Consider the following 13,252-nt stretch of genomic DNA (forward strand, 5'->3'; position numbering starts at 1 on the left):
CGTTGCAGTTCAGGTGAGCAACCATTTAATTTATTAAACGTGCAGCTTCTCCCCCAGTTCATAATTCCTCAGGCCTTACACGTTTCAAAGGTTTTGTCCTTATCTTCAGAGGCCACACATGCAGAAAGTAATTTCTCGACGCTACAAACACTGACGCCTGGTTTTAACCCCTCTAATGAGCCTCTGGTGTGCTCGTGATGTCACATCTTTCCAAATTGCAGGCTGGGTGATGTAGTTTATTTTTGTCGTTTTTCATCCCTCCAGTGGGTTTCTAACTGCATGAGCTTTTCAGGCAAAGTTATTTTCCAAGCCCTTCAGTGGGCCCCAGGGGAGATTATGCATACCTTAGTTTAAAGCAACTGCAGCGCCATTATCGAAGAGGTGTAGTCCCCCCGCCGGGTCCTCATTTTATTCAAGGTTGGTGCGTCGCCTCCACGGCCGGAGCAGCCGTGATTTAAATGTCAAACCAAAGTACTCAGATTTAAGGCCGCACTCCGTTGCAGTTCAGGTGAGCAACCTTTTAATTTATTAAGCATGCAGCTTCTCCCCCAGTTCATAATAACTGCAACGGAGTGCAGGCTTAATTCTGAGCACTTTGGTTTGACATTTAAATCACAGTGGCTCCCGCCGTGGAGGCGACCATCATCGACGGAATCGACATCGACTGAATCGTCGTCGATGGACTCGACGTCGACGGGACAACCATCGACAGACTCGACGTGGATGGGGCCGCCGTTGAGGTGACCACCGTCGATGGGCTCGACGTCGACGGGACCACCGCCGACAGACTCGTCGTCGACTTTGTCGACGGGCTCATCATCAACGGGCCTTGCTTCTTCGTCGACGAGACGTTCGTCGACCGTACCATAGATAACTTCGTCGACTGGGGCTTCAATGGTGTCTTCGTCGATGAGTGCTTCTTCGACGACGAGGCTGTCGTCGACGGATCGTAGACGAGGGTTCTTTTAGTCACAATGGAGATGGCTGTGGTAGAAATCATAGCAGTCGACGAAGGAGCAGTAGATGAGATGGTAGTCACAGGTGAGGAGACAGAAGAGCTCTTACTCACAGTTTTCTTTGTAGATTCCTTGAGAGCTGGGGGTTCAGAGAGAGACGGTGGAGATCTCTGTGAAGAGCCCAGAGTGGAGTGGGAGGTTTTAGCATGTTTTCTCCCCTCACTTGATTAATTCTCTCTTGCTCTCTTACTGGAGGTTGAAGCTCTGTCTTCATCATCAGTAGAAGAGGATTTGAGCCATAAAAGGACTCTGGCCTCCCTATCCCTTAAGGTCTTGGAAGGGAAGGTACGGCAGATCTTACAATTTTTTGCCTCATGATTTGGATAAAGGCAATAAATGCAGTCCTTATGTTGATCATCAACATGGACTCTTTTCTTTTGACATGTTCTGCAAGGTCTAAATAAGGCCTTCTTGTGAAACATCCTGAAATAGAGAAGAAAAGGAGTAGAGTCTCAGGGAGACTCCCTTCCACAAAATGTGCGGTGAAAAGCTAAGGAGAACTGGCTTTGCAGAGAGGGTTCTAGAGGGTGCTGTCAGCTGATTGGTTGGAATAAAGACTTTGGTCTTTTTAGCATAATGAGGTAGATAGGCTACTACTATCTAGGCCTCAGGCCTTTCTCATAGGGCCTACTACTGTAATTTACTTTTGGCACTGTTTTTTTATATACCATGGGATTCCCACCTCGGCGACGGGGAATGATTCAGGCATGTGAATCTATGAAAGATAACCCAATATTGGATAATAATATATATTTTTTACCTTAACAATCCCATCCCTGAAACCTTACCACCTTTAAACCCTAAAAATGTGCCTGCCCCCCACTATCCTTGGCCACCCTGAACTATAAAAATTACTTACCACCGAAAAACTCTTGCCCAACCTAAACCCTAAAAATGCCCTTGCCACACAAAATCCCATACCCACTTTAAACCCTAAAACACCTTTCCCACCCAAGAGCCCATACCCACCCTTTACCCTAATAATGCCTTTGCCACCCAAAAACCCATACCCACCCTAAACCCAAAATTAACCTAGCAACCAAAAAAGCCATACCCACCCTAAACCCTAAAATAACTCTTGCCACCCAAAAACCCACACCTACCCTAACCCCTATAATTACCCTTGCCACTCAAAAACCCTTACCCATCCTAAACCCTTAAAATGCCCTTTCCACCCAAAAACCCATACCCACCCGAAATCCTAAAAATACCCTTATCTCCCAAAAACCCATACCCGCCCTAAACCTCAATAATGCCCTTGCCGGCCAAAAGAACAAGTTACTTATCTTCGGTTACGTATTATCTGGTAGAGACAATATCTAGCTGCAGATTCCTTACCTTTGAATTTTCCAGGTGTCAGGCTGGATCCGTAAACTTTTGCTTGAGCAATACCCCTTGCGTGGGCTGTGGGGGGGGCTTCATTTAGCTCCACGTAACGTGTTCGCTTTCTGTATGACGTTGTGGTCACGTAGGTGCGCGGATGGGAGTTCATTTCTTCCCACCACAGTTAAGCGCAGATCCGGGTAGAGCAACCCCTCTGTTGCTTTCTGACTAGCCTTTTTCGACTTTTGTTGATCGTCTTTTTTCAACATGTGCAAGGATGTCTTTGAGGAAGACCGGGTTTAAACTATGCGGTGCCTGTCACCGCATGATGTGGGTAACCAACCCCCACCTCGTCAGTCTTTAGTGTCTTTAGCGCGACCAGACCTTGAAGCCGTGCTCGGACTGTTGGACCATGGCATCGAAGGCCTTATGGGAGCAGGCTATGAAGCTCCATGCGGCCCGGCTCTCGATACCATCAAGCAAGAATCCGCAGAGGTCCTGGTCTCGTTCAAAGAAGAGGAGGTTGCAAGACCGCTCTCAGAAACCCAAGTCCTTTTCGACCCACTCGTAACGCAAGTATTTTACGACTTTCCTCTCTACCAGTGGTCTCATGAAGGTTCTTATTCCTGGTGGTGAAGAAAGACAAGGGGGCCCTACAGGGCCCCTCTTGGCCCTGTGCACTGGGGTGCATGCAGGGGGAACATTATGCCCCCTGTGTGCATGCACCCCATTCCTGCACAGCATGGACTACCCAAAAGCCTGATGTTGTTTCTCCGCTGCCTGTTCTCAAAATCTTCCAGCTTCCATAGCACATCACTATTAGTCTTCTCTTGCTCCTGTCTGAATTCCTTCCAGCCCTTCATTTCGTCTTCCAGGGCCCCAGTTCTTTCTTCTATCTCCGTGACTCTCCCTGCCAATTCTGCATATACTTTACTTACTTTACGTAAGGAACCTTGTATCTTTTTACTTTCCTGTCTGGCTCTATGACTCTCCACCCTTGCCTCAGTTTGTATTTGTTTCAGCATTGAAAACATCATTTCGAACCCCATTGGTGAACTATGTCTCTGTGAATGGCCCTGACTCTGACTCTGATTTTCACACTGACCTTGCCTGGGTCTTTGCTCAAGGATCCCTAAAGAGCCCGGGTTTTCATCTGAACCCCCGACAACCTCTTGGTACATCTGCGACGTGGCTGAGTAATCCCAGTCAGGTCTCTTGCAACATTAGTGGTTGCAGGGCTTATGGATCCCTTTGGTTTTCTCCTTTTTTTTGTCAAAACTTTGGATTTACGTTTTGCGGATAGCTCTTGATCTGAAACCTCTCCAGATCCTGATGTAGCTACTGTTTCTGTTGCCAGACCTGACATCGTCTGATCACTCTCCAATTCCTCAGCATTAGAAGAGTCCTCCGACTTGCTCCCCCCTCCCCCAGCCGCCCCCACAACTTCACCCTCATCTTCACCCTCATTTACAGAAAAGAAGCATTTGTCAGCCGGAGAACCAGGTAGAGCCAATAAAGCAATTAAACCATCATCATTATTACTATTCCCCGTAGCATCTATCACCTCAAGAAGGGGGACTTCATACATATTAGCATTCATTTGTTCTTCTCTTAACGCCTCTGTCAGTGCCTCTGTCAGCACCAAAATGTTATCTGAAGCCAGGTCTGTAGGCGGAGCAATTTCCTCAGCAGTTTCCTCAGACTGCTGTATAACATTATCAACATTATTAACGTTGTCAGTATCAATTGTCCTTCCCTTCTCTTTCCCATGTCTCTGTTGATCCAGCCCATTGAATTGTTTTTCCTGAGCAACAGTCTCTCTGCAGTCTTTCCCTTTCTCCTGTACCATTGTCCCTTCTGGCGGTTCAGCAACCATGTGCGCATTCTTGCCGAGAGATACTGGTATATTAGCTTCTGCCAAAGACCAAGCTGCCGAAGGGCCACCATCTGTTACACTCACGTGGGAGTTGGGGTCGGGGTCTGGATCTGCAGTATCCGCAGAGTCTGCAGGGGATGCCACGATAGCTGACATCCGAAGGTTAGCTGCAGGGACAGGGAAAAATGCCTCCGAGACTAACGGCTGCCTCAGATTTCCCTGTTCTACCGATTTTCCTTTACTTGTCGAAGCCGCCTTACTTTTTTCTTTTTTCTTGTTTTTCTCCCCCGCATTGCCAGCCTCCTTACTTCTCACTGCATTCTTTCCTCGCTCGGTAACGCGCTGCTCCTCCCGCTCCTCCTGGGTCCGCATCAGTTTCTTTGTTCGTAGGTTGGCCGCCGGAGCATCTGACTCGCTCCAGGCGGCTTTCTCCTCCCTCAGGGCTCTGGCAATCTTCGGAGCCATCGAACGCCAAATCGTGGACGGAGCAGCCGCTAAACTCTGATGCCGATGACGCTGCTGCTTCTCCAACCACTGACCTTCACCATCAGCTGACGCGTGAAAGCCAATGTCCACGCCAGCGCCGTTTCCAGGGTCAAGGAGGTTAGTGGCTTCGTGAAAAGCTTAAACTCCTTTATAGGTGGAATTATAACTAAATCTGTTGCGGTCTGTATCATTTCCTTAGTCGAAATGTGTCCCAAACTGAAGCTAAAAAACAAAACGCGCCGTCAGCATTCCGCCATCTCTAAGCCATCACCTTTACTTCGATAACAGCTTCAGGGAGTGAAGGGAGAACGCGTCCTCTCCCTACAGACTGCCAGCGGCCATCTTGCCGTTTTCCCCTCTGAATTACATTCAACACTCCCTTTGAAGAGACCCCCCCATTTTTTAACACCTCCAAGAGAACAGTGGTATTCCATTACGTTAGAAGGCCTCCAAGAGAAGGCCTTCTAACGTAATGGAATACCACTGTCTGCTTTGTGTCATTTTACAATGATGAATAATGAAAACTGGTACTTAACGACTTGCATTTTTTAACCAGATATACAGAGATAGATAAGATTAAATTGATGATACAGGTTTCAAAGTCTGTTTTCTGGTACGTACCTAGTTTTGGGCCATTGAAAGTTATTGTAGTTATGTACATGGGGAACACTTTATCATAGGTGCTTTTTTAAAGTATTTACAGTCATAATGAAGCGCATTTCTCCAAGAAGCATGTGTTAGCTATTTTCATGATGGAATTTAAGCCCACTTTCAAATTTATGAAATTATAGTGAATTCTGAAGTTTTTTAACTTGGAATTACCAACAAAACATCTACAGTCTTTCAGATGTGAGATTGATTTTCTACCAGATAGTAACTAATTAACAAATAATATTTATTGAATTAACTTTGATTTACTACGGAACTAATATCTATTTACCTCCAAAAGAGTTCTTGCCAGTTTCCAAACAACACCGCAAGGGTAAACAGTGTGGTAGGTTGTTTATTTCATACCTAAACTGTACCCTGCTTCCATTTTAACAAATGAAGTTTGGATTTGCCACTTTCTGCATCATCAAGATATACCACATCGTCATCAAAGGAAGTAATGAATGTGTTTTAAGGGACTTTAAATAATCATACTTCTCAGAATAACAGTAAACATTAGGTTTCACAAACATGCTCAACCATTACTTGGAACAATGGAATCTACTGAGGAACCAAGGCCTTACTCTGAAAGCTAATTTCTGTGAGCAGCGTTCTGTGTCATTACTGGTTTATGTATAATTGACTGCTATATTTCCAGGAGTAAAACACACTAAAAACATTTGATATTTTAACACGTACATAGTGATAAGGAAGCCACATTTACTTGTTTAAAATAAAACAATGTTCAGGCTGATCAAAAAGTATGATGAGAGAAATAGAGCAATAGTTTCCAAACTCAAATCCTAATCCAAAGGAACATACGGATGTACACAAACAGTTAACAGTGTATATTTAGTTGCAAGTAGATGAATCTCGAGAGCTAGCTTAGAAAGTGAACACTAAAAAAAACAGATTTAAATGTAAGCGGTCTTTAAATGTTTACATTTATTTATAGGGCAAGTAGTGTCAGTAGCTACATAAATAACCGTGGAGAAATTTTCAGAATAACATTTAAAAAATAGAGAATCTGAATTAAGTTATCTTTTTTTACAGTTCAGTGGTTGGCACCACGGAATCTGATAATGTGAAATAGTAACATTACTTCATCCACAGTACATGGCAGAAATGGAATGAAAAGTAGAATCTAAAATGAAAGGGGTATATCATATAATATCATTGTATTACTGTTTAATATTTCATTAGTATTAGCTTTTTGCTGTGTTACCAGTTACTGGTTAGTTGCTGTACAATTTTTGGAGACTTAGTTAAACAAATTCAAGCAGGAGAGCTCTTACCTCATTCAGGTCAGGCGAGCCTCTTTTCAGCTCTCCTGCCATTACCAACACAGATTTAAGGGCACGTAGTCCGAAATCATAATGATGCTGTTTTGAGAGCTGCTCCCTTGCAAGCTTGTACAATACGGTCATCTTTTTGGCGAGATTCTGTATGAATAGGAGAATCATATTTGGTATTAAGACTCATAATCAAGATCACAGTACAATAAAGTAAGATATGGTAAATAAAGGGAATGCAGCCCACATACATAAGCTAATCGTAAGCATCCTGTGGAAATTGAAGTGAGGAAAGATGGAAAACTCACATGCGTTGCAAAAATTGAGAACTGAAGTTTCAGGCAAAATGGCAATGAGCCAGGGGATTACTGTCAGTTCCAAGTTTCTATGTATGCATAACAGCAAAAATGAGTTGTTTGCAAAATAATTACACCATAGTCACTAGTTAAATTGCAGATCATATCCACACCAGTAAATCCACCATTGAACAAGAGGGAGTTCCTACATAATCCCTCTTGCTGCTTCAAACCTTTGCATTGGTTTCAAGAAGCATGCTTAAGCCATACCCTGCACTCACTGATCAAGGTGAGAGACTCATATCAATACCTCCACTGTGCATTATTGAGAGAGGGTGGCATGATGAATGTAAGTCTACATTTAGCAGAAACTATTCACTGCGGGCAAGATTCACACATTTGTGGCCTTCAGTAGTGTGATTCCTAAATTTCAGGAGCAAGACACTTACTGTAGGAAGCTGGCACTGTATATACTATACCAAAGTAAGGTATAGTGTTCACAGAGTAAAGGGAACCCCCAGAGGTATAGCAGAGGCTAAATGAGGTAAGTACGAATAGCTCTCTTTGTGGTAGTGTGGGCGAGCAGTTAGTCTTATCCGGAGGGTGTGTTAAGCATTTATCGTATTCACTCAAACAAGACTGAAGGCACACACTCATAGAATGAATCCAGACCAATTGGGTAAGTATAAAATGGTATACTTGTGTTTTATTTCTAGAACCAAGCAGGCCTTGGTACAGCTGGGTAAAATATACTTTCAATCATAAAAAATTTGAAGAAGTGCAATTCAGAATGGATTTGCAATCATTAAAGGTTTGTTTTGGTACAAAAAGCAGTTTAAATTACAGTCATTACTTTTGGAATACTTTTAGATGACTTTTGGATTACATCAACTACATGGAGTGGTATGCGTAGATACCACACCGGGGATCCCACAATACAGAGTAAGTGAGACTTTTTTAGGGTTTGCAGTTTAGTTACTTTTTCTTTTAAACAGTCAGCTCAACACAACATTTTTGCAACAAAAAGTGTAACATTGGTTCTAACTGAGGAAAAATGGTTCTCAGTTTCACAGTTAAGTAAACGTCTTACCAGTGGGAGTTTTGGGGGTTAGGACCAACGGTCCCCAAAGTCTAGGTAGGCACTGAAATATTACCACCAAAGGCACTAAGTGGGCCAAGTGCAGAGTGCAGGGGCCCAACGTTAGCCAATGGGGCTAAGGGGGACTTCGATCAGGTACTGCTTAAGAGCAGGCCACTCGGGAGTGGGAGCAAAGCTCCTGGGGTTAAAACTAGCACTGCAGGGGCCAACAATCAGCACAGGACCTGCACCACCAGCGGCACAGGGGAGGGCAGGTGCAGTGTGCCAAGGGGACACTAGGGACCCTGTGGATTCTAATAGAGACCTTTGGTTTGGAAAAAATGCTGCCGAATCGGGCAGTGAGACTTCGTGGATAAGTCACTGGCTGGAGAGGTAAGGTGGGTTCTTGGGGGATGCCTGGACACCGTTGGTTGGCCCACCCAAGGCCGTGGGGCATCAGGTGCAGGGGTGTCTTTTGGCGTCTGGTCTCTTTACCAGCTCCAGCCGCATGGTTGAGACTGTAGGCGTCAGCTTGATGGAGGTCGGGGATCACCAATTCCCAGGTCAGGATCACTTGGGAGGCCTCCTCGTGGTGTGGGGCCACTCGAACTTGAGCCATGGGCGTCGGGTGCATAATAGCCGAGCTGCCTGGATCCGGGTTCCGTGGGTGAGTCTTTGCTTCAGCAAATCTGGTGCTCACGGAAGACAGAGTCTTAAAGATGGTCACAGAGCAGGTCCTCCAGGCTCTGGGGTCTGCTGGACTCGCCGGGGTTCTCACTGTAGGCAGGTTGAAGTCGGGACAGGCCAGAAATGCTGGGGCCAAAGCAAAAGATGTCCTCTTTTTCCTGGGTCAGCACGGCTCTTCAGTCCTTCTTTCTTCCTCGTATCTGAGGAGGCAAAGTTCAGGGCCTCCCCTAAATACTAAACTTAGGGGTGGTAAAAGGGGTGTGCAAGTAGGGACCAACGGGCCCCTCCCTCGGGTGGGTACACCCCCCATTATGGCACCCTCCAGTAGGAGAGGGGCATGAGACTCTTCCGAATTAGTTGGGTCCCCTTATCTTCAAGCTGGAGGGGACTGAGATGTGTGTTTCACCTCTCCTTCCCTACCTGAGGGGTGGGGTTGGCAAAGGTGGGAACACCTCCTCTCCTAGCTTGGTTTTTCCATCGATTCTGCTGCCCAAAGTGGGGTTGGCAGCAATGGTGTGAGCCAGTTGCTGAGGGCAGCAAAAGGCAGGGACAGCTTACTAGGGCGGCAGACCTTTGAAGCTTCCCGTTTGTGAACCCAGCCCATCCTAGGGGAGAAGGCATGACACCTCTACCCAGGATGGGTTTTGTTTCTGGACCCAGAGAGCTGAGGCTCTCTACTCAGGGGTCCAGAAACATGTCTGGTGGTGGCAAATGACGGGCAGCCATTCAGGAACCACACCAGGGCTAGTCATTTTTCAGGGGGCATCTCTAAGATGCCTTCCGAGTGCACTTTACATTTTATCCCATATTCCATCAGTGTGCGTTTAATGTGCTGAAACTTCCCAGGTTTTAGTAAAGCCATTATGGAGCTGTGGAGTTCATAATGACCAAATCCCAGACCATATACTCTTTGTGGCTTTACTGCACATACAATTTCTATGAATGGACTTAGACACTGTAGGGGTACAGGGCTCATGCCACTGTACCCTCACCTAAGGGCTAGTGCACCCTGCTAGAGGTGTGACTTACCTAGGTCTCAGACAATGAGTTGCAGGCATGGCACACAGCGATGTGTGTCATGTCCACTGTTCACTTTTCTCTGCACCAAACCACGCAGCCTACAATGGCAGTGTGTGGGTGTTAAGGTATAGAGTCTCTTAGGGTGGCACAAGATGTGCCGCAGCCCTTAGAGGCCTTCCCTGGTCACAGTGCTCTTGGTACCCATGGTGCCTTTTACACTGGGCTTACCTGTGGCCAGAGATGTGCCAATTAAGGGTTCAAAGGTACAGTTTTGGTAAGAAATACAGGTCCTGGGAACCTGATTTGCGGAGTCCCAGGGCACATCAAGTCAGTTGCATCAGATGTCAGTCATAAAGTGGGGGATAATAATGCAAAACGGGGGACTTTCATACACTTATGCCTATAGTTAGAAGTAAGTAAAGAGTCTCACAGTAGTAAGGATTGCAAATCCTTTGTGAATTGGCCCAGAGTTGTTAAGTAGAGCTGTGGATCACAAGCATTAACCATTAGGCCAGGATTTAAAATAATTTGTGCCAGTGCAAAGTCAGGCAAAGTGAAGTAAAGGGTATTGTGTGCCAAAAATGTGGCATTTTGTCAGCACAATTAGAGCTTTATGCTATGCTTATTGTGCCATTTTAGGTCAAGAGGGAATTTCTTTGGTATTACATGGCGGGTCTCCACACCCATCCATGTTTTTGACACAAAGCGGATCTACAAAGATAGCCAGATCGGGCTGCAAGTCAAAAACACCTCCTTGAACGTTTTCCCCAAACTTTCCAAAAACTGTGTATCTGCTGTACTGCACAGCACACACACAATGTGTGTAATGTTTCAGAATGTTTCTAGGTATAGGGTTTTGTACTGTAAGGGTATGCTTCCAGTACATATCCTACACTAGGCAGAATGCACAAGGCTCTACATCGTGGTGCGAAGGTTGTGATGGCATTAGGTAACCGGTTAGTGCACCAACGCACAGGATCACAGCATTAGGCACATTTTAGTACACTTCACTGTTTTGAACAGCAACTTTGGTTGCTAAGCTGTGCTGCGCACAAAAAAAAAGAAAAAAAAACATCTGCCCTTCAGTAACCTATATACTTAGACTTTTGCATTTTGAGTCCAGCATCGCAAACAGTGTTTTTCTATGGTACAAAAAGGCAACAATATCTCTTTGCAGAACAGCACATTTTAAGAAGGCAACATGTAAAGTTTACACTAATCTGGAACGGAAATTAGTGTGCCTTATGCAAGTGTCAGAGATGGAGTGCCTGGCTAGCTAGCTGCTAGCTACTTATAGCAGTAGAGATAAGAAGTTAAAAAGTTTAAATTTCAGCATGCTAGACCCAGTCTTTCATCCTTTCAATGTCGCTAAAGTGCATACCATTAGGGGGGTGGCTTGGCAAGCCAACATGGTGGTCGCACTCTAAGAGGGCCCCAGACCCCTCAACGATCCGTCGTCATCCGCAAACCCTTCCAGTGATATCAGCCAAGCTGGGGCGCTTCTAGTCTGACAGCGTCCTCCCCAGCAGCATTCCTGTGATCAGGGGGTGCCTGTGGGGGTCCGGGAGACTCCCTGTGGGGGTCTGGCGAGTCCCCTGAAGCACATTACAATGGGGACAGAGTGGCCTTCCTGTTAGATGTGGACTTTGTATGCCCGGTGGGTAGTGCCCTGGGACAGAGGGGCATCCGTGGAGACCTCTCTGCTTTGCTGCTCCGATGGTGGGGGCCGTCCTCGTCACTCCGATCTAGTTGGGCCTGCGGGGCTGGCTGACACCCATGTGGCCGGAAGGGTGATCCTCGATTGTGGCCGGCGCAGGCGCCCAAAATCGGGCTGGGACCCTGATGGCGAGGACACTGCACTGCCCCTCCGGCTACGACCCTTGGAGGCCGGATCCCCAGTCGGGATGCAAGACATCTGCAGATCGGACCGCGATCGGCACGACATCCGGGGAGGCTGGGTCCATAGGTGTCTGGTCGTCAGGTCGTCTGGAGACACGTGGCCCTGTGGTGACCCGGGCCGGTGGTGATCTCTGCTCCGTCCTGCCCTGCCTGAGCCCCACAGGAACATCTGGTCACGGTTGGGCTCGCCCTATAAGCAGCCCGCGAGCCCCTCCCACAGTCGTATTGCATGAGGAACAGCAGGAGGCTGGGAGAGACCGGTGTGGCCTGCACAGTGTAGCAGGCAAGGCAGTTGACCCGCGATCGGCAAGACGCCTTGCAGTGCAATTTAATCATTTGGCAGGCACTTTGGGGCGGAGACTTGATAGGTCGTAGACCCTACAGCGAGCCAGCCCCCCAGCCTTGATCCCTGTTCCTTTGGCCCCCTGCTGGTGCTAAATGAGTGGGGTCTGGCTGAGAAGAACAAGTTACTTACCTTCGGTAACGCTTTTTCTGGTAGATACTATATCTGCCTGTGGATTCCTCACCTTGTGAATATTCCCTTGTGTCAGCAACATTCGGAAATTCTTTTCGTAGCCTTGCGCCGACGTGGACTTGGATGTCATAGAGACACGGCATCGCACGCGACTCCGCTGACGGCACCGATGCCTACAATAGGCCCACGCCGGCGTGATGACATCAGTTCCGCCCTTTTTTCCGTGCCATCGAGGCACACGGACGGACCAATGACAGTAGAAATATACATAGTATACACAGTACACAATAGCCAAGGAGAAACACACATAGTGTGGAGCAAGTGCAAGAAAGCAATGAAACATCTCCTTAACATTACAATATAAATACAATACATTACAGTAAACCTGGCATAGAAGAGTGGACAACGGGGAGGCGGGTGGGTCAGTGAGGAATCCACAGGTAGATATAGTATCTACCAGAAAAAGCGTTACCGAAGATAAGTAACTTGTTCTTCTGATAGATACATCTGCTGTGTGGATTCCTCACCTTCTGAATAGAGTGCCACAGCAGTCCCCACTCCCGGAGGAGGGTGTCCACTCTTCTAAACCAGGAAATCCTGAAGGGCAGAGCGCGCAAAATGGCCGTCCCTCCTCACCTCGGAATCCAAGCAGTAATGCTTTGCGAACGTGTGGAGGGAAGACCAAGTTGCCGCCCTACAAATGTCCTCTACAGGAACACCTCTAGCCAACGCAGAGGTTGACGACTTAGCTCTAGTAGAATGAGCCCTTACACCCTCTGGAGGTTCCTTACCGGCCAAAGAGTAGCAGATCTTTATACATAGTACGATCCATTTTGACAATGTTCTTTTATGGACCGCTCTTCCTCTTTTGCAGCCAGCAAACCCAACGAAGAGCTGGTCATCCAAACGACAGTCTTTAGTTCTGTCCAAGTAAAAAGACACTGCCCTCTTAGTGTCCAGACGGTGTAACCTCTCCTCCTCCTTGGAAGGATGTGGGGGAGGATAAAAAGTAGGGAGGGTAATGGATTGACCAAGGTGTAAAGGAGTAACCACCTTAGGAAGAAAAGCAGCCCTGGTCCTAAGAACCATTCGATCAGCATGAATGGTCAAGAAAGGGGGCTTCGAACTAAGAGCTTGAAGCTCACTAACCCTCCTT

At 46.8% G+C, this 13,252-nt stretch overlaps 1 protein-coding gene across 1 annotated transcript in view; it reads right to left on the reverse strand.

The window, feature by feature from the left end:
• DNAH10 (dynein axonemal heavy chain 10) overlaps positions 1-13,252 on the reverse strand; it is a 1,963,751-nt gene that overhangs the window by 988,411 nt on the left and 962,088 nt on the right. The window contains exon 36 of the mRNA XM_086942901.1: positions 6,645-6,791. Coding sequence (XP_086799027.1) covers positions 6,645-6,791 — 147 coding nt within the window. The remainder of the gene's footprint in view (positions 1-6,644; positions 6,792-13,252) is intronic.

The sequence above is a fragment of the Lissotriton vulgaris genome, chromosome 11, assembly GCF_964263255.1.
Source record: "Lissotriton vulgaris chromosome 11, aLisVul1.2, whole genome shotgun sequence".
NCBI classification, from domain to species: domain Eukaryota; kingdom Metazoa; phylum Chordata; class Amphibia; order Caudata; family Salamandridae; genus Lissotriton; species Lissotriton vulgaris.